This window comes from Lethenteron reissneri, chromosome 22 (genome assembly GCF_015708825.2).
Source record: "Lethenteron reissneri isolate LAM-NWPU_2019-01 chromosome 22, ASM1570882v1, whole genome shotgun sequence".
NCBI lineage: Eukaryota > Metazoa > Chordata > Hyperoartia > Petromyzontiformes > Petromyzontidae > Lethenteron > Lethenteron reissneri.
This window is the reverse complement of record NC_083800.1, coordinates 14,509,697-14,531,408: the sequence shown is the minus strand read 5'-3', so window position 1 is coordinate 14,531,408 and position 21,712 is coordinate 14,509,697. Positions and strand designations below refer to the sequence as shown.

Below are 21,712 nucleotides of genomic sequence, written 5' to 3'. Positions count from 1 at the left end.
TCTTCATTGGTGATTATTACATCCATCTGATGAATCTGCACTATCTGGACTATGGATTGCAATCGATGTCTCTTCTTTACTTAAAGCTTTCGTGACTGCAGGAAGTCACATTCCTTGGGTCTTTCAGTAAAGTCACGTAGATAGGCTCAAATTAATAAAAATAAAATAAACAAAAAACGACATTTCGATTGCAAAACAAGCGGTCGTCATCAGGCGGAGAGAAAAAGGGGTAAAGTCTCTAACTGCAACTGCTTATAAAGATTTAAAATGGGCGTTGCCCAAGTTGGGCTTCGCCTATTTTAAACCTTTTTGTTTATTTTATTTTTATTTGAACCTATCTACGTGACTTTACCAAAAGACCAAAAGAATATGATTTGTCTCTCAATATTTCCCCTTCCCCCTGCTTTCAGCACTTTATACAGGCTGGAACGGCAGGGGAAAACATCCAGTCTCAAATGTCACCATCTGATCTGTAAGGTCCACGTAAAATCCTAAGCCGGCTCTCACATTAACTGCAACAAGTGAAAATCTTTGAGCGGGTTTGTTTTAGGAGGGATGGATTTGTTCTCAGTGTCAAGGATAGACCTCTCCAAACCTATTTTTTTACTTTACCAGGTAATGCCCACTGAGCTATTTAGCTCTTTTTCAGAAGCGACCTGGCCACAAATTATGGCTCAACCAAGTGGCTTATCATGTGGACATTTATAGCAGCCAAATACTCTAAACGCATGTTTCTACATGTGGAGGGAATCACCGGAGGACCCGAGGAAAAATCCACACGGCCACGGGGAGAACATGCAAACTCCAAATATACAGGCGTCATGGTCGGGATCGAACGCGCGACCTCCTGCATACCAGGCGAGGTAGTTAACATCTCGCCACCGTGGCACCCCAGTCAGGAAGCCAGCTCATGCCAATTCCAGATCATTCCCTGTGGTTGGCCCTACTGTGGGAAGGAGTTCCTCTGAGGACCTCTTCACCGAGTCTTCATCCCAATAGCAAAACCCATCGGGCAGCTCTGCAGCACAACCATGAAACCCTATGCAGCAGCAGCACAAGCAGGATTGAATAGTGAAACATACAAACGTATAAAATGCAGCCTTAGGAAACAATATGACTTAAGGGAACAGACAATGTACTTTAATAAATGGATATTCAGTTTTACTGGGTTGCACAAGTATGAAATTTAATACAGTACTACAAGTGAACAGAGGTGAGCATAATAAAAAGGAATTAAGATGTAGAAAATAACATCGACAGCTCATGGCACCAATTTCAGTGCCACATTGTGCGGAAAACCTTACAACAGCCTGGAGAGCCTCCATGGGACTTTCCCGCATTCCCATGTCCCAATCAATGTTAATAACACACTTTGTTACACATGCAAAACTAGTTTATACCATTAAGAGATCCCTGTAAGCTGACATTTTAATAGAAACGTATATTTGTTAACACATGTGTAGTGACTGTGATTGTCACTGTGTGGTGCCGGGCTTACCAAGCCACAGCAAATAATGTGTTGGAATTATGTGTAAGCCCGCTTACTGGGCATCGTACCACCAGCCCTAGCGGGGCTTGGGTGAGCGCTGGTTAGCACAGAGGCACCACGCACAGTGTGCGGTGCGGGCTCCCAGTGAGGGAGTCAGCCAGGCAGGGTTACGTTGGGGAATGATACGCTGGTTGACCTGCCGACACGCGACCGGATGATATTGGAGGGGGGCCACCGGTGGACGGGAGCCGCTGGGCGGTCACGTGGTCTAAGAGCTCTCGAGAGCCTTCGGGAAAGAGCTCGAGAGATCTAGAAGGTGGGCGGGGCGAGGGGCGGAGCCGGCCCCAGCCCAGGCCGACATCACGGGGGCCCCGTGAGGGGCTCGGGGTTCTTCATGTTGCTGGTGATGAAGATCTACGTCGGGTTGAAGAAGCCTCGAGCCACGCTGTCCGGGACCCAGCTCGTGGTCCGGGCCGAGATAGCGAACCGTGTCTAGTTCTGCCAAAGCGTGGCTAGATGGGCATTCAACACCCGAGTGTAGGTTGTGTTATGTTGAGTTGGTGAAATAAAGTGTTGCTCCCAAGACAATGTCTGCGACTCAGTTGGACGCACTACACATGTGTTCTCACTACACATGTACTGCATAAAATAGAAACTGACCTCATCTGCAAGTCCTCCTGTCTGTAGCAGCAAGGAAAATCGCAAATGTGTTCTTCGTGGAACACAATGATTTGCCGAGAATAAAATCTTCTTTATGATATGGTTATGGTGGCAGTGAAGTGTCTAAGCGCAGGGCAGGGTAACCCTGTGTTACGCAATGAGGAGTCTCAACTCTCCCTGGTGCGATGCTAAAAAAAAAATACATTTCACTTCAGCGATCGCCTCTGGCTCATAATATAGCACCCTGAGATGATCACCTGCAGGCTGGACCAATAAAACAAGACGTCTGTCTAATCAGCGACTACTCCAGGACACGGGGCTCAGATACCTGTACCATAGAGGGTGCAATAAAGTGCTGCATTTTGAGAATGTCACAATTTCCCTTTGGTCAGTCGTGTCTGTCAGATTCTCTGCTGGGTGGAAGAGGCCAAGTGCGTATTCACCGGCTTCTCACAGTCGAAGGTGGGGGCAAGGGAGCTTGGGGTACCGTGCCAGGGGTGGATGCTGCCATGCGCTGTCTAGGATGTGTTCTTCCACACCTCACATGGCCTTGGTCGTGCGTATCGAGCAATACGATGCAAACGTCAAATTCAACTCCTGGATACAAGTTGTGCTATTGGGATTGACCAGGAATTGACTAGTGTAATCCAACATGAATCTGAATGTGCTCCAACATTCATAATCCAAACCCAAATATAGTCGAATCTATACTCAAAGCTTTGATTAGTCGTCACATTTTGCAGTAAATATTAGTATACATATGTACACGTAAACACTCTTACATTAAGCCTACACAACATTCATACATAGAGAGCGCGCGTGTGAACGCGAGCAGCATCATAAATGCCACCGGTGCAGCCCGGGGTGCCTCAAGCCTCCGGCACACTCACCCTCGGCTTTCGCAGGTTCAGGTGTCAACACGCAGGTTATTTCTATTTAACACGTGGGATATGATGGCAGTGGCTTCGTCAGAGCTGTGTCCACCACCAGACGGTAACTTTGAATTAATTGAAATTCCCAGGAGAGCCAGTCCTGATGACGGCCTGTGCAAGTAAACCGCGTTCACGCGATAGCCGGGGCGGTGGGTTACCGGCCAAACTGGAGTTCCGGAGTGCACGGCGCGTGGGAGGGAGAAAGACCTGTGGCACAGGCCTAGTCCGGCCTGGATGCACTCCCAGACTCCTCTCGTCCGTGCCATCGCCCTTTCCCGCACCTCCGATTCGAACGGTTGGCTACGTACAGCGCCTTGCTCTCTACGTTTACCTAATGTATTTTATGGGGCGCCATGGTGGCGAGATGTTAACTCTCTCGCCTGGTATGCAGGAGGTTGTGGGTTTGATACCGACCCTGACGACTGTATATTTGAAGTTTGCGTGTTTTTCTCCAGGTCCTCTGGTTTTTCCCTCCACATTGAGAAACACGCATTTACAGTATTTGGCTGCTATAAATTTCCACATAAACCACTTCGTTGACTTATCATTTGTGGCCAGGTCGCATCTGAAGACAGATAGCTCAGTGCACCTTACCTGATAAAAGAAAGTTTTTTTAGTATTTAAAGAAATTCTCATTTAAATAAAACTGTTAAATATTTTCCAAATAGCTGCCATATCTATTTCCACCCCGACTTGCTTGAGTTTTTTTGTATTATTTAAAGAAAGATCCCAGATTTTTTTTATGCCATCTAAGAACTCTGCAGGAGGTCGGCCTCGAATTCTTGTTAGCAAAAATGCAAGTTCCACAATAAAAAAATTCAAATCTGCAGCAAATAGCGGCGATTTGACCATTTGTCAAGCAAGGATTGTCCAGACCACCCTTCCACTGACCGCTCGACGCGGGTGACATGTGCTGAGCTGGCTCTGCTCATCAGCGCGATGCCTCGGTCGACAGGAGGAAGCCAAGCTCCCAAGGAGGGCACCAGCACCTGCCCCACCCAGGCTGACCCAGCACACGCCCAGGGCGCGAGACGCTCGCGTCTTTGTCCCTGCACCCCAACCGTACATGAGCGCAGCTGCAGTGACTCTGCAGCAGCAGCAGCAGCTGCTGTGACTCCACACTAGCTGCTGTCCGAGCTGCACTTGCTCCAACTCTGGACCCAATCACAAGCGGCCCCAGCCTTGGTGTCGGCTTGACCGTGTTAGAACTCCACAAATGACGAGAGAAACGCTGCAGCAGCAGCTGATGAATCTACACACATGCTGATTGGAGTAGGGTGACTTAGGATAAAGTCCATAGCTTGAGGAAATTTCTTAAGTACTCTACAGTCGACATTCAGATACTACAAGTGCCTTCATGGCAGCATAAATAGCAATAACGAGGGTGGGCAGCGGGAGGGGAGGAGATTGTGCGGCTGAGCAAGTGAAACAGGACGGAAATGTTTGAGTTCATGGAGAGGGTGGAGTGGAGCTGGGAGTGGAGCTGGAAGTGGGCCTGGGGGGTAGACCTGGGGGTGGAGTGAGTGTGTGGCGCTGCATGGAGAGAAGTCGCAGTTGATGTGATGAGTCCGAGTAAAGCTGGGGTTGAACTCGGGCCAGGTGACTACGATCCGTTCTGCTCCACCTTGTGTGTGGGTTTGGCCTGAATAATGAGAGGAAAGGGACAGGGTGGCTCAACACGAGGAGGGGTCACAGGGGTCACGAGGGCACGTCTTCACCGCGTGGGCCTCTCTGGGCCAGCCCGTCCCAGCCCCGTGTTTCGCAATGTTCATTTCTCTCATTCGCATTTCACCGACATCAACGGTATCGCATCAGGAAGCAAAGACATTTTTGTTCTGCAGGTCGCCCAGGAGATGGCGCAAGCAGGCTGGAGAGGTCAACCCCGCAGATGCTACGCAGCTCGCACTGCCCCCAGCTGCTCCCATTGTGACCCGGCCCCCAAAAATCAGGGTGAAGATGCCCTCCTCACTCCCACAACAAGATAGGCCCTCGGCTCCACACGACCATGGAAACCTGCTGAGGTGCTGTGCAGGGCGTGTCGATGCCCTCCGTCTGGCCTACCTGCTGTGGCACCTCCACATCCCCTTTTTCTGCGTCCGGTTGCATCGTCTGGAGCGCAGAGCACGGGCTGCCCTTGCCCTGCGGATTGGCATCTTGTAGCTCCTCCTGACAAGACAAGCAAGCATACACACACACATCCCCCGTACTTTCATCTCTCCTTCTCCACGGAGCGTTGGATGTCATGCACATCAGCTGCCCGAGCCGTTCTCACCGCTCGCCATCGACTCGCCTGTCAACGCTGCCCACACCGTGGTGTGCAAAGGAGATCGCGTGCTCTTAGCTCTCTGCCCCCACTGGACATCTGTGAAAAAGAGCTTCATAGCTTATCGGATTCTTCCAGTCTCAATAAAGATTTTGATTCCGATTCTGCTCGGGGAGGAATCGTTTTGCGGCTGCGCCCCTCCCCCCCTCGCACAGCAGGTTCCCCGCACAGGGAACCACATGCTTGTGTGCTGCATGTTATCCCACTGAAGCTGATGTTGGGGGCTGCTCGGAGGGCGCTTCCTAGAGTAGTGTCGAAGCAGGAGCACTGGGTGCTTGAGCTGGCTCCTGCGAAGTGCTCTCCAGAAGAGAAACGTCCTCAGGGAGGAGATTTTCTCCCAACAGTTAGACCCTCGATGCGGCGTATGTGTGGTCAGCGTGAGCACATGCGATAATTTATTGGCATGCGCCAAAGTATACAGAACTTGCGGCCAAATAAACTGTCAAAAGATGCAACGCACGCTGTTAGAAATTCAGCCGAACCCACTATGTTGAAACATCTGTAAATAAAAACACTTTGTGGAGGATCGTTCAGATTTCTCTGTTTGTGGCACGAAGATGTAAAAAGGATAATCTCCTGGAGGAGTCACACACACTACAGCCAGGAGTGGAGATGCCCATTTGAGACCCATTAAGATTTCTCTGCAGCGGCCAGTGCCAGGGATCAGATCCAGTGACAATAGGCATGTGGGTGCCAATAAATGTAAGGGTAATGCAGCTGCCACACAGCAGATGTGCAACAGAGAGACATGCGGCAGAGCCATGCACAATAAATGCACAGCAGAGAAAAATGTGGTACACACTTTTGTGGCAGTAACTTACATGCAGAAAGGCATGCAAGCAGAAATGTACAGTGGAGAGGCATGGAGCAGACACGCTGCTGATGCACACTGCTCACTGTGATGAGGTGAGCGGGTGGTGGTGGGGGGGGGGGGGTTCCCTCACTGTGTGTAGGGTGACCGGGTCAGCCGGGTCGGCCGGGTCGGGTGGTGTGGCGCATGGGCTCGGCGACCCCTCCGGCCCGGGCTGGGAGGCTGACAGCATGGCCCCCTGGCCTCCCTGAATATGGAGCGCGATGAATAGCATGGACAGAGAGACAAGGGGAGAGAAATCAACAACAGTGACACACTCATTCAGTTATCTTGAGCTGATGGTCCGAATAAGGCTGAGAGCTTTTGTAATGTACACCTTTGTGTGTTGTTAAATCTAAGTGACGCACGCAAATACATAAACAAAGTGACATACTGTGATGCACAGTGTCACACAAAGGCATACAGTGGTAGCATCGCACATAGCGACAAGGAGAAGAACACAAAGGCAAAGATGCCCCTTACAGCCTTAACAGACTGTTGGTCAATTTAGGGCAAGTACTGTTAGCGGACACCTATGAAGGCCCGAACAACACACGAAGGGGTGGGTGGCCAACACCATGCCCGGTCACCTTTGTCTCCCTAGTGGCGATGTTTAGACATTGCACCAGGTATTGATTGTAAGCTGAGTCGACCTAGGGGAGGCCCAGGATCGGTTCAGATAATCGTCACTCGGGCCACCGGGTTCATAGCGCAGCGCGCTAACCGCTACACTCCCGCTCACCATTGAGTGTCTGTCACAGACAGACAGACACGCAGCGATGCAGTGAGACACAAGCAGTAACACAGTGACGGACACACACACAGCAACACCATGCAGATCAATGCAAATTGAGTCGATTAGTTGCTACTTCCAGATTATAGGGTGAATTTAGCTCTTCCAGGAGACTCCATCTGAGTGACTCATCTCCGTAAATAATTGGCTAAATTTATCACCACATGCAGATGGCTCCCATTATCCACGAATAAGAAGAAGCCATCTGTATGAAACAGGGCTTTCTGAGTATCGATTGGGGCTGATTATGAGCAGCAGATTCTGGGATCAGAGGAGCTTCACTGCACACACACACGGCAACACACGGGAACACGCATCGTCACGACAGGTGACAACAGTACATATGATTTCAACATTCACAGGCTAATGTCAAGTGGGTATCTTTAAGGCGATGAGTCAAAACTGGTGAAGACTTTCCGTGACCAGGACACACGAATATGTGACCTGATTGGAATTGGGCAGAGGCATGAACATCAACCAATATGCAGCCTATTACCAACCCAAACAGAAGAAAGCTCAAGGTCAATTTAGGGTAAATAATCCAAATCTGAGCATCATGTCTTGAATGTGGCTTTGCCACTGTATGCATTTCCAACAAGGCAACAGTAACAATGAAGAGTTAGCGTATTCATATTGGCTGTGATGAGATCATCTTACCTATTGTTGTATACTAACCCTTCTTCCAAAATTGAGATTAATAATATTTGATGATATTTTTATATATTATCTTTTTACTTGTTTTTTTAATGAATGAAACACACCAAAGCGCAGCAAACTGCAAAACACCAGGTGTTGTTAAGTAATGAACTGGAGGAGGGCTAGGATGGCAGAATTTGCAACCTTGCTTCAAGGAAAGATAAGGCCTGATGAACGGGCACATGTCACCCGTGCAGGCGGCAGAGACAGTGGGAGTGTCAGCCAGACATAGTTAAGGCAAAAAGCCCAACCATCCTGCATGGTTTTAAAGTAACGTCAAAATTCGAAATTCAACAACAGAGTAGGCTAAATTATCGATCCTCGCGCTCGCTCAAATTGGAGACCAGGCTGCGAGCTACATCAATGAACCATTGCCCATTTGCTAATCCAATACTGAATGTTAATATTACTGAAGTCAAAACGAATTCTATGACCTCAGCACATGGGCAAATAATAGGGCAGTGTCGACTCAAAGGCAATGGAAGAAAGCAGAGGCGCCTTTGTCTAAATCACAACCACAGAAAGCCAGGAATCATCACTGATTGTGTGTTTAGGGATTCCGAGCTAGTTGGAACACGTGCACACAGGGGGGAGGTAGAAGTACGCCTTGTCCTCCTGCAGCTGAGGGAGCAAAGATAAACCCAAAAAGGCCAAGGAATTAAATTATTAAATCCAGGGTGAGTGGTCAAATGAAGTGGGTCAGCTCAAGGCTGTGTGCACAGGGGAGGGAGCTGATTTAAACAACCCTGCACGTCTGAACGTGAGGGGGCCTTTGACCTGAAATTAAGAATAACACTCCCAGAGCAGAAGGTTGGATGGCCACAGTGAGACGAGAATAAGAGTGTTGTATATCTTTCAAGGATGCAGACCCAGCTGAACAACAAGGCTGCGGGGGTCACCAGAAGTTCGCGTTCGCCTAGTTAAGACAAAAAGCTCAATTATTCTGTATTGCTATTAAAGTAACGTTAAAGTCGGAATTTAACAACAGGGTAGGCTAAAGTTATTGATATTCACACCCACTCCAATTAAACCAGGCCACAAGTTACGCCTACTGAACCATCACCATCATTAAGTCAATATGAAATGTTATTTCCATACTTTAATACTTTCTATACAACTCGACCCGAAGCATATGACAATCAGAACCTTCCTAAGTCAAAATTGAATCGCACCCAGACAGGAGCGAATAGTCGATATAAGGTTGAAGAGGGAAGGAAATTAAGAGCACGGCGAACTGCAAACGTAAGCAAAAAGCCGGGAACGACACCAGCCCAGCAACAGCGAGTCGGGCTTCGACAGGCCATAAAAGTAGAAATAATAACTCCCGGGGTCAGGGGACACAAGAAGAAGCAGGCAGACAAAAACCAGAACTGACTCCAAGGTTCAACCGCCCTCACCTACAAGGAGTGACGGAAATTAATGAGGCCTTGAGTTAACGGCGTCAGCTGGACAGCAACAACAACGGCGAGCAGAGATAGGGTGGGGCAAAGACTGCGGGGCTATGGAATGCAACTTCGTGTCAGTAAAGCCCTGACAACCAAGTTAAGTTAAAGACATCACAATACATAATATCGTACATAACATCAATGTTAACGCTATTCACCGTAAACTATATTCCGCTTATATAACCATGCAGACACCAAGGAATACGAATTCCTAGGATCAAGAAACTTACCCCTTAACCTAAGATATCGGAAATAAATTAATAATAATAAGCATATGCATGAAAAGACAAAAGTAAAACTTATGGAAAAGCCAGGATAACGGGATGAATCACCACCAGGTCGAATATAAATACATAATAAAAAAAACGATGTTAAACCCAGGGTCGGAGAGAAAGGGAGATCCCGGCCGTCTTTGTATCCCCGCAGCGCGGGATAGGAGTGTGTATACGCTCGGGGAAACACCTCCACTTGAGTCAAGCACCACGATGGGAAACGACAGACCTTAGGTTAGATACAGAATCATAACTGTGAAATAGTAAGGGACAAATGTTAACTTAAAACTTTTTAACCATTTCTTTGTGCGCCGGGTCGGAGAGAGTGTTGCCCCTCCCTCCAGGTTGTGCAACACGAACAAAGACGCCTATGAGACGATTTGTAACGTCTGTGTTTTGGGTTCATGAAGAAGGCCAGACAAGAGATAATATTGCACCCAGACAGAGAGACGACTTCGAGGCAATTTGTAACATCTGATTGTTTGCTCGTGGGTTTTATGGAGGGAGTGTGACAACGGAATATACCGTGGGTGATGCACACAAGGACATACGGACGTACGGACACACACATGGACACACCTGCCTACGGACAGATCCTGACACAGCAAAAATCGAAAGAAGCCCCGCCTTGTGGGCGGGATCCAGGGGGATTTTTCGGCATAAAGGAAAGGATCCTGAGCATTGGAAACTAGTGCGACCAGCGGGTCGACTCAGGAGCAAGCTCGACCGGGAGGGTCGGCTCAGGAGCGAGCTGCGACCAGCGGGTCGGCTCGACTCATCTTCAGCTCGTCTGGGACTCAGCCGAGTTCGATCGGCTTACCAAAGCCGGCTCTCGGGGCTCGACTCAAGCGGCTCCCCATCTCCTCTGCAGGCGGGCAAGACCCGCTTGACAGCTCAACTCGGCCTGCGTGGGTCAACCTCTGCCGAGTCGGAGGTCTCTGCTGCCGCCGGAGTGGTGAGGGTCGCGGTTTGGCGACGAGGCTCCGTGCACACCCTGGTCGACGACCCAACACTGCACGCTGCGAGCGAGTTGTGGGCGCCACCTACCGACCGGGTTCCGAACTGCGACAGCGTATCAACGGGCATCCGAACCAGTTCACCACGGTGACAGGGGAGCGACTGATACGTATGACCGCACCGCCCCCTCACCACACGACCACCAGGCGTCTGTTTGACAAAGAATCGACTCCGAACACTGACTATTCAAGACAACTCTTACCACTCAAACACACTCGAACCCATAAGCCATCCGTGGCTGGGAAGGCATCACAACGAGACCGAGTGATGGCCATCCGTCGTATATAAGAGTATTCGTAATTTTTATCTTTAATATTTAGTGGGCTGTACTCTTAATCGCATAAATTCCCAACAGATCCATCAATACGAACTGATTCTTGGCACCTCCTTCCGCCGAGCCACGCTCACGTGGGGAGTGGTGGCCCACCGGATCCTTATCAGGTGATCTGGTCCCCAATTAGTAAACTTGGTATAAGATAACGATCTTCGGAAAAGGAGCACCGTCGCAGGCCCTTACTCCGAACCGTTCTGTTGTCAGATAACCTGCCGATGTATCTGTTGAGATTGGTGCCTTTAAGAATAATAACTGTTTTGATTGTGTTTTTTTTTTATCGCCGTATAATCTTTCAAGTATCTTTCAGTCATAATCGCCGCACGTACTCGCATCCTCTACAGAATATTCAACTGTCCCGTGACCCAAGGTGCTAACAACGTGATAAGGGTTGCGTATGATCAATAAGGAGTGCGGTACTGCGTGAACAATATTGAGTATAATCATTCATTAACGTTAAGGTTTTCTTAGCATAGTATTTGCATATTTTAACGACTCTCTCTCTCACTAACAACCATCGCGTTGTGCGGGATCCATGTGCCGTTGTCAAAGTGAAATCAGACAATCGTTGATGATACTGTATTGATGCCGTGTTGACGTTCCGGGATTGAGAGTTCGCATACTATATCATAGTTAAGGTTGAATTAGTAATAAATTGATCAATACAGAAGTGGTTGTGTGATTCTTTCCTGAAATCTATGCATAAGATCTGCTTCTGCGTTGAGATCTGAACTTGGTGACCTTAATAAACACACTAATACATACTCAGTAAATGTTAAAGCGATAACGGGGTGAACCGGGGACCTAAAATATAACCACGAATACACACTCTGGGAATGTTAAAGCGAGAATGAGACGAACCTAGACAACGATGCCGAGTTAATCTAAGTTAATCTTGCATACTTACACCACACCTGCATAACTGCATACGATTAATTGCCTTATTCCGATCGATAACCCACCCTCGTCACCGAGGCGGGGTCTGGTTATCATAACGGCATTATCATAATTACACCCACTCGCATAATTAATACGATTACCTCTCGAATTGGCATAATTAAAATGTGCATAATTACATAAATTAACATATTTCCGGATAATTACACATTTGGCCAAATTTCATTTAATTATTATTATTTTCACTGAATATTCATAACCCACATATACAACATAATAATTTCACCCACGCACGCATACAACATAACAAATTTTGATAACCAACATATACAACACTATAAACGTCATTTTTTGTCTGTCTGTCCGTCTGTTTGTCTGTCTCTGTGTGGACGCACACTTGTGAAGGATTTGGCTCGCAAACTGTGGGGTTTAAGATTTTAAAAAAGTAGCCAGGTACCACGCCGTAAGCCCCGTGGTGAGCCAGCGCTATTCCGTTTTCCCATCCGTCAACTTTAAAGTAGTTAAATAAGTATTTGTGCAACTTATTATTTAAATATTTCCTCGCGCCACTCAGCGAGCGACACAGCTGAGAAAACAGAACGTGGATTGCCAATTATGGCATCCCAATAGTGTCCAATGGGGAAATTGTGTTTATTAAGGACGCACACACGGTTGTGAGCGATCAACTCCAACACGGTATTGGGGAGAGCAGCACCCGCGCATATCACCCGCACCTGCTACCCCTACATTTCCCCCACGCAAGTCACCCCCGCAAGTCACCCCCACAAGTCACTCACGCAAGTCACCCGTACAAGTCACCCGTGCATGTCACCCGCGTATGTCATCTCGCTAGAGTCCGTGGGATAATGGCTCGAGCGAGCCAGCTCAAGAGTCTGGTAATTTACAGACGAGGAAGAGAGAGAGAGATAGAAGAAGTGGCACACTTGCACTTCAGGCGAGGTAAGAACCCTCCACTACCCGACACGGCCAAATAGTAAAAAATGTGTCACGTTTTCAAAAGACAAAATAATTCACTTCTTTAGCCCACTGGTGTGCTGAAGAGAATATCAACAGCATTTTAAATTTGGGAACGACGTTTCGCTGATAATTACAATCAGCTTCATCGGGCAAGAATGGTAAAGCTCTCCTGTTGCTTCCGGTCTTAAATAGAGCAGCCTCAGGGTGACGTCATCATTTAATTCAATTCAATCTGGTGCAGTGATTCGAGGCAAGGAGGGGGGGGGGTATTGTCATTATATAGATAATTGTTATTCATTGGTATTTGTTTCCCTTATGAGGAATTGTAATTGTATTTATTTGATAATACGCTTCCAGGCCGCACTAAGCCTGTAGTTGTCAGAGCGATTGAAGTTATTTCTGTTTCTCTAAATTTCAATGGATTGACCCAAAAACCTATATTATGAATAATATTGGTCGCGAAAGCCTACGTGTTAAATCACCTCTTGTAAGATTAAATGACCAGAACGGCACTTTACTTGGAAAACAGAAAAAGCAATAGAAAAGTTTTTCATTCCAAGGGATTAACCCTCGAGTCAAGTCGTTTACTTGCAACCCTGTAAGGATGGAGGGTGGAAGAGTTACGCCTTAGTGAACACAGATTCCGCAGTACCGATAGGACTGCTCCTGCCGCTCGCTGCACATGAGATGAGTCGGAATGAGCACGACCTCTGCAGAGCTGAGACAGCCGCGTCGCCAGCAGCTCTGCTTGCTGCTTGCCAGTGCTGGCTACCGCCTGCTGATGTTCATCGTCATTGTGGCTGCTGGCGCTTTGTGCCTCTACGACTGCAGGCACCCCCCACTGAGTGAGCTGGTATTGGTCTCTCGCCCGCCATCCACCTGTCCCGCTACGCTTCTGAGTGTGACGAGTATCTCCACTGTCACTCACCCGAGATTATATGGTGCCATGATTCTTGTACTCAATCAAAAGTGCCATCTACATTTAACGTTTTGGAGTTGCAAACCATCATCGAGACATCACCCTGAGAAGGGATGCTAGTTAAGAGGCACCGGGGTGGCGATATGTTAAAAACTTTGCCTGGTAGACAGGAGGTCGAGGGTTCAACCGCAACCCTGACACCTGCTGTATATTTGGAGTTTGCATGTTCTCCCCGCAGTAGCATGGATTTTTCTCTGAATCCTCTGGTTGTTCCCACCACATTTAGAAACATGCGTTGAGAGTATTTGCTGCTGCTATAAATTTCCACATGATAAGCAACTTTGTTGAGCTATCATTTGCGATAGCCAGGTCGTTTCTGAAAAATAACTATATCAATAAAATTGTTAAAGTAAACGACAATTCACATTGAGTTCTGATGCAATATTTATGCATTGAACATAACGCCACTCTATAGATGGGAGTGCTCTTGCCAACATCTGGCAAGCCAGCTATGTGCTTAGCAATCCTGACTCTAATTCCACCTCATGATGGATTAACGAGTGCTGTGTTTATGAGGAGAGACTTAACGGAGGTGCGGTTCGTTTACTTTACCTCGTGGCACAGCCGACAACGGGCCATGCAGCACGTCGACCCTTCCCCTCACTCTCTACCACCGTCATCCCTTTCCAGGTATGACCAGATCCATTCTGCTCCCAATTTCTCATCCAATCCGACAATGTAGTAGCAGTCATAGTAGTGTTGCTAATGATGTAACCTCACACTTCCCTGCAACTCAAATTCCAATCTCCTCACATTCCCCAACTTTCTCTTTGGCCATACCTCTCTTTTCACTAAAAATGAATCCCTCCAAATACCTCTCCTGTCTCGAGTTACCATGAAAAATGGCCCAGCCCTCGTTTCAATCCGATACTAATCCCTTGCATTGATCCATTGTCTTTTCTTGTACCCCCTCCTGTTTGCCAATCTCAGGACTTTAATCCAAGCATTTCGAGAGAAGGACTCTCATTCCACTGTGTGTGCCATGCACGGCCAACTTGGTGATTATCTGAGTCACTAAGCTGTTCATACCGACACCGTTCCCAGTCTCTCTCCGCACAGACTTTTTGAATGCAGCCTGTTAAAAAAATAATATCGGTGACCAACAGAGCTAGGCTGAGGCCTGGCAAAGAGTCAAATGGCATTAAGATTCCAGCGCTCACCGCAATGCCAGGGATGGGGGTGGCGGCAGGCGCGATGCCCCAGGGCAGCTCACTTGGCGTGTCTGGCAGGTACATGGCGCGTGACAAGAGCAGCAGAGAAGATGGGATCTGATCGTTGAGGTGCAGCTCCAGCCACTACACACAGGATGCATCACAGCAGCGAAACCATCACCAACGACATCGTCATTAGGACCATCCATCAGTTATGGTAGCATGGCCTTCACAAACAACTCCATCATCGCCATCATCGCTATCAATAGCATCACAGCACCACCAGCATAATTGACAATAACATCAGCATGCTGCCAACAACATTATAACGAACTTATTTACCATTTTATCATTGTAAATATCAACCCGCAGCACCATCACCATAATTAACACAACTATCATCCCCATCATTACAGCGTCGTCACCATCATTCTCATCAGTAGCATCACTGTCATTAATTTTTATTAACTTCACAATCAATCTTCGTACAGAACGACCACTGGTGACTTCCCACAAAGTTATCCTTATATGTTTTCGACCCTTCGAGATAGTGAGAGGGAACATTTATTCAGCCAGCGAGGCCATGCAAAGCTGCGGACAGCAGCCACCTGTACGCTCGTGGGAAATACCACCACCACCACCACAGAAGCCCCACGCACATTACTGGGCAAAGGTCCAGATATCTCAGGACATTGAAGACGGTAGCAATGGGTCATGTGACAGGGCTGCTGTGTGATGTAATGCAGCCCTGGAGGAGTTTCAAGTTTATTTTGTTTAACCAACTCTAAGAACTCAAGAGACCAGGATAGGAGTCTAATTTGCAGGAGTGACCCTGGGGCATTCGTCTTCAGTAGGGGGTGATGATTGCTGTGTGTATAATCCCAATTGAGTAATTTGCGGTGAAATTTTCAAAGATGGTAAATTTGCACCCCGACGCCGGCCCACGACAGCCTACTCTTGCGAATGATATCACGGGATCTCTAACGTCCACTGTGAAGCAGATGGCATGTAAATCTATCATAGTTAAAACACCCGCAGCAGCAGTATTAATCAGGGAGGCCGCTAGATTGGAACCATGAACCTCTGCAAGAAGCGGCGACCCCGCGCGGTGCCACTGGGCCGCGTCACCACTCGTTGCGGGTTTTTTTTCCAGATTTTTGGGTGTGGGCACCTCACACTCTATCCGAAAGAGAATATTTATGTAGTGGAGTAACGCGCGCGGGGATTTGCAACCGGTGTGCACGCATGTGCGAGGTACAAACAGTGAGGTCGCATGGGGCGAACGTGTGTGGCGAGAGAGAGCAACGGAAAGGAAACGGCCAATTAAGATGCATAGCGGTGATTGGCTGGCTGCAAATGCAGGCGCGGAACAGGCGCCAGGTTGACGGGAGTTGAGGCGATAGCGGTGGAAGCCACGGGCTTGAGGCGATTGGAGGTCGCCGGCTGAATTAATGAGGCGTTAATAAGGAGGGGGATATAAACGGGAGCATGGGAGAGAGGTAGGGGAGTTGGTCGGAGTGAAGACAAGAGGAAAGACAAGAGAAGTCCAATGGCCCGCTCTCCACACCTCGCCCTCTCCAGCGGTGATGGCTTATACCCCCCACTGGAGGCAAGGGCGAGGTTAGAGAGGTGAGGGTAGAAAGGCTAGCAGTAGAGAAGCTAGCGGAATCCTAAGTGTGAGAAGGCTAGCAGTAGAGAAGCTAGCAGAGAGTATAGCGGAAGGCTAGCAGTGGAGAAGCTAGCAGAGTATATAGCGGAAGGCTAGCAGTAGAGAAGCTAGCAGAGAGTATAGCGGAAGGCTAGCAGTAGAGAAGCTAGCAGAGTATATAGCGGAAAGCTAGCAGTGGAGAAGCTAGCAGAAGATATCGTGAGAGGCTAGCAGTGGAGAAGCTACCCGAGTGTATAGTAATAGGTAGGCTAGCAGTGGAGAGGCTAGCAGAGTGTACGGTGGGAAGCTATCAGAGAGTGTAGTGGTAGGCCAGCAGCGGAGCGAGCCAAGGGAAGGATGTCATTCCTGACATGCAATATCCTGGAGTTTACAAACTGAGGGAGAAATCCCATGAGCTATAAAGCTCTTTCTCACAGATGTCCACGTTGAAAGTCCTAGTGCCAGCCACTTACAGAAAACGTTGATTACAGGGTATTGATGATAGCGATGATAACAATGATTATATGGACACTACTGTTGATGGTGAAGGAGGCGTTGACGGAGGCACCTGCTTGAGCTGTTCCCGTAGTCTCTGCTCGGTGACGCCCAGGGCCCTCATGCCGCGCGTGCGGCACGCGGCCTGGAGCTCGGCCACAGTCATGGTCTCCACTCCCTCCTGCGCGATCATCTACACTCAGCAATCACCACCAACAACCGCCAACAGTACAACCACATCTACACGTACCAACAACTACCAACAACCGCCAAAACATCTACACACACCAACAACCAACAATAATACCACCACCACATCCCCACACACCAACAACTATAACAAAAAACACCAATACTACCATCCCATCTACACACACCAACAACCACCAACACTACCATCGCAGTGATGGTGGTGGTAGTGATGGTGGTGGTAGTGATGGTGGTGATTGTGGTGATGATGTTGACATATACAAAGACAAGAGACAAATATCCCCTATATAGCCTTAACAGACTGCTTGGGCAAGGGCTGTTAGTGAGCACCTATGAAGGCTGGCACAGCACACGAGGGGGTGGGTGGCCAGTACCACGCCCACCCACACGCAACAACAACCACTATTCGCCCGTAAGTGGCGGTAACGTGACCATGGCGATTGTGCCAGGCTATGTACACTTTAAGGCCACGTGAAGGGTCACCTACACTCTCAGACACCTACACACACATATACATAGTATGTGGTCGTGAGTCTAACTCGCTCACTGATTGGATGAATGTTTTACGGGGAATACACCTCATTGCAAAACTTAAGCCCGGGCTCAACAAGGTGCAAAGTGTGCATCCGCATCGCGAGGAACTGCATGGTGCAATTGGTAGCGATACAATCGCGAGTCTTTGATAGGATGGGATCGCACCCAATAAATCGCACCAACTCACATGCGACATCTAGGGCTTCGGAAAAAGGAGCTCTATGACACCCTCCACGCAACTACACTGCAGAGAACACGAGCTACGTCACACGGAGGGGTCCAACATATGTATCAACACGTTGTTGCAAGACGGTCACTGCATTGCACGCTTTCAGATGCACTTCTGCGGCCGTCTGGAACGCTTTCCTTCCGATATTATGAAGCCACTGGAGCTATGCACTTTTAAATCATCAAGATTGAAAACTCATTTCTTTCGAGCTGCTTTTTGTGTTTGGTTAGTTGTCCTTCCCCCGCACCTCCGATTATCAGTTGGCTACGTACGGTGAGAAAGAAGTTCAACATACATCCAGGAACTCTGCTAGCAGGAGCCTGTTCAAAACAGCCTCAGCCTTTCTGCATGGTAGTGGCCAGTACCGTAGGAAAAACAACAACAACCACCACCAACGGAGCTGCTGCTGCTGTGGCTGCTGTACCCTGTCGTCAGCCTTGACCGCGCGCAGCTTCATTCGCAGCTCGAAGCGCAGGAAGTTGTTGGTGCCCATCGGCCTGAGCTCGAGGAGGCGGCAGAGCGCGGCGAGCTGGGGCCGCGTCAGGCTGTCCAGCGTCAGCTCGTCCTCAAAGAGCTGTGAGAAGTGAACCAACTCCGCGTTGCTGGGGCGCGCACCCGTGCTACGCACCTGGCAGCACGAGAACAGGCCGGTACGCACACACACAAACCCATTAACACACATGCATCTGCCATAAAGGCAAACGATTCCGTCCGTATAGCCTCAAACAGGCTGTTAGCGAGAAGATATGAAGGCCGGTACGGTGCACGAACGGGCGGGTGGCCAGCACCATACCCCCCCGGCCCCTTTGTCTTCCTGGTGCTGATGTTTACACATCACACCAAGTATTGATTTGAGGCTGAGTCGATCTAGGGCAAGCCCAGAAATGGTTCAGATAATAGTGGTGTTGACTGCCAGGGGGAATCGAAAAAAATGTCTACATCTGATTGGGAACATGTAGATAACATGACAGCTTCCTCAGCTGCTACAATGGCAGTTAAATGTAAAGATAATCTGATTTCCAAGTTCAACCTCCTTTCCAAGAAGAAACCAGATCCACACATTAAAAAGTTATATCCCAATTTCCGACGGTCTAAAGTCGGTTTTGGCTAAAGACTTGAACTTCGCAGTCACCCCCAAACACATACCAGTAGATGGCATTATTGCTCAGGTCGATGTAGCTCTGAAGGGTTTGGGACACATCGCTGCAGACGTGACAAGATCTGAAATCGCTGCAACCCTCAAAAGCGCTAAGGTACCGTCGGCAACATCAGTAAGGAGGTGCGTTTTGAGTTATCTCAATTAAAAAAGAGGTAAGATATCGTCGTCTTCGCCTCCAACTCCGCCTCTATCTCACGCTTTACTCCTTCTTCTCGCGCTTTACTCCGACATCAGCACTGGCTGCCCCGCCCATGCTGGTTACGCCGCACAGCTTTCCTTGCTGCTGCCTCGCAACTCTCGTCCCTCGCCCACTCACTTTGGATGCCCTTATAAGCAGTTGCATTTGGAGGCTTGCCCCCTCTTTTCTCTCTGCATGCTGAAGACCGCTTGTGTTGCGATCGAAACGTTGTGGGTTTTTTTGCTTTTATTTTTTTTATTGTAATTTTATTTTTATTTTCTATCTACGTAACTTTACCGAAAGAACCAAGAATATGAATTCCTTCAGTCACGAAAGTTAAGTAAAATTTTTACTGGACCTTGAGTAAACAGGGAGAGAATGAAGCCGTGTGGACAACCAGATGGTGGTTTCAGACAACACGAGCAGCTAAAAAAAATGGACCCTCCCAATGAGCAGGACGTGTGGGGGATTGGAAGGCAGTGGTTATTGAAGCAGAGCGGTCAAAGGTGATGTGAGATGAGGTGAGAGGAGGGGGCTAATTCATTAACGAATGTATTAGTGCTCATGGTGTAGTGGATAACATGGGTGCCCCTGGAGCTGGCGACCTGGGTTCAAATTGCCGAGTAAACTTCCAGGTCACTCTTGCAAGTGAGAATATTTTTGTCTCTGGAGTTCTCATCTGGCTTAACAAAATAAGACTCGGCACTTGAAGGGTTTCACTTCAACAGGGAGCGTTCTACCACGGGTTCTCGTGTGTCACGTTAGCCCATAGCGTCAAACCCTCGCGCTCTCACGGACACGCTCACTCTCTCACTCCCTACCTGCTGGAAGAACGAGGAGAACTCTTGGGTGGAGGAGGTGGCCTTGTTGCGCAGGGCGATCTCCCCGACTGTGTCCTGCAGGAACCGCGCCATCTCCAGTTTCACCCGCAGCTGCTGCTGCAGACGCTCCTCCTGCACGGAACGATGACACACATTACACGCCAAGCCACACAAAGCACACACAAAACACACAAATGTACCAAGTCACTGGTGGCAAAGCTGAGTCAATCAACTCCCGACACCTGAGAGCCCAAACGGTTGATCAGATTTATATCCAGATTCTTAGTAGTGCCAGCCCAGCGTTCTGAGCCTCTGAGGTATCGGGCCGCTGATAATCTCCTCTCACTTTCATTGGAACCTGCCGAAGTGTTTGAAATTATCGTTATCATTAAAATAGATTCAGAGAACAGATAGCATCTCCAACATTAACCCACTAGTGTCAGGGTCAGTGCCACCATAATCAACAGAGACAACAATGTTGTGATGTGTAAGAATGCGACGCAATGAAAATAAATGTTAATCATTTCTCAACTGATAAAAGTAAAAGTGGCTGGCAGAGGCCAGATGGCTGCCACGGTGAAAGCTCGCCAAGCCAGCACGGCAAAGACAGCGGGGTAAACATCCACGTTCACCTGCCTGACGAATCACTGAACAGAAAAATCACTAAGATGCATTTGGTTTTTAAAAAGTTATTTGGCATACTGAGGCTACTGAAGGGACAGAAGAGTTTAGTGGCATCTTCTTGGGCAGGACATAGGCCCACATCACGCTGTTGATTATAAGATCTGCAAATAGAAATGTCTTAATCTCATGCGAGCATGATTCCCAGAGCATGAAAGTTCGACAAATATGAGAAAAACAAGTGAGTGGTGAAGGTTCTGGCATAGATGTCTGTCTACTGAGCAGGCTCTCCAAATAAAGTGGTTTTGCTAAATGTCATCTCAGGGGGCCTAACAGGGCCTACTGCGCGGACGCTATCAGATCAGCGGTCACAGCAGCAGCAGGGGGAGAGGGGGTCAAAGCTGTGAGTGGGGGGAGCTGGGTGTGGGTGCCACCTTCTTGGAGAAGGTCTCGAACGTGGAGGGCAGCATGTTGGGGAAGAGCTTGAGGAAGACGGGTAGCAGGAACTCCATGAAGGGCACGATGATGAACACGAGGAAGGGCAGCAAGCGGAAGAGGTCTGCACACGTCCGCAGCAGCTGCCAGGCAGAGCATAGTGAGAACACGGGGCTTGTCTTGACCAGCCATGAACTAAAATAGATTGCTACATGCATCCAATTGTGCGCACACCCAAGACACTATTGGAAATTCAGGAACGCCACCGCACTCGGCTGGGCGCTTGCACCCATCCCGCGGCAGCGTGCGAGTGAGGGAGGCGCTGGCGGAGGACCCACCTGCCGGCGCTCCCTGCGGTTGAGCTGGTTGCCGTGCAGGATCTGCCAGACCATGCGTGCGGCGACGCGCGTGTCGATGCCGAGCAGGCGGAAGCCGTGGTAGTAGTGCCGCAGCTCGGCAACCACGAGGGCCCCAAGGTGGCGCAGCTTCGTCAGCGCGGCCGGGCCCGGCTGCCGCGGAGGCGCCACGGGCGCGGCCGGCGCTTCGGCCTTCTGCTCGCCTGGGCCGGC

At 48.9% G+C, this 21,712-nt stretch overlaps 1 protein-coding gene across 1 annotated transcript; it reads right to left on the bottom strand.

Moving 5' to 3' along the window:
* Nucleotides 1-1,129: 1,129 nt before the first annotated feature.
* On the bottom strand, nt 1,130-21,706 carry LOC133345674 (mitochondrial proton/calcium exchanger protein-like; the record flags this gene model as incomplete). The annotated part of the gene is made up of 9 exons (XM_061556638.1): nt 1,130-4,723; nt 5,143-5,247; nt 6,349-6,462; nt 14,823-14,957; nt 17,030-17,149; nt 18,354-18,557; nt 20,088-20,219; nt 21,143-21,286; nt 21,482-21,706. Coding segments are annotated over 9 exons (1,218 nt in total), but the record flags the coding sequence as incomplete, so codon positions are not given.
* Nucleotides 21,707-21,712: the final 6 nt, after the last annotated feature.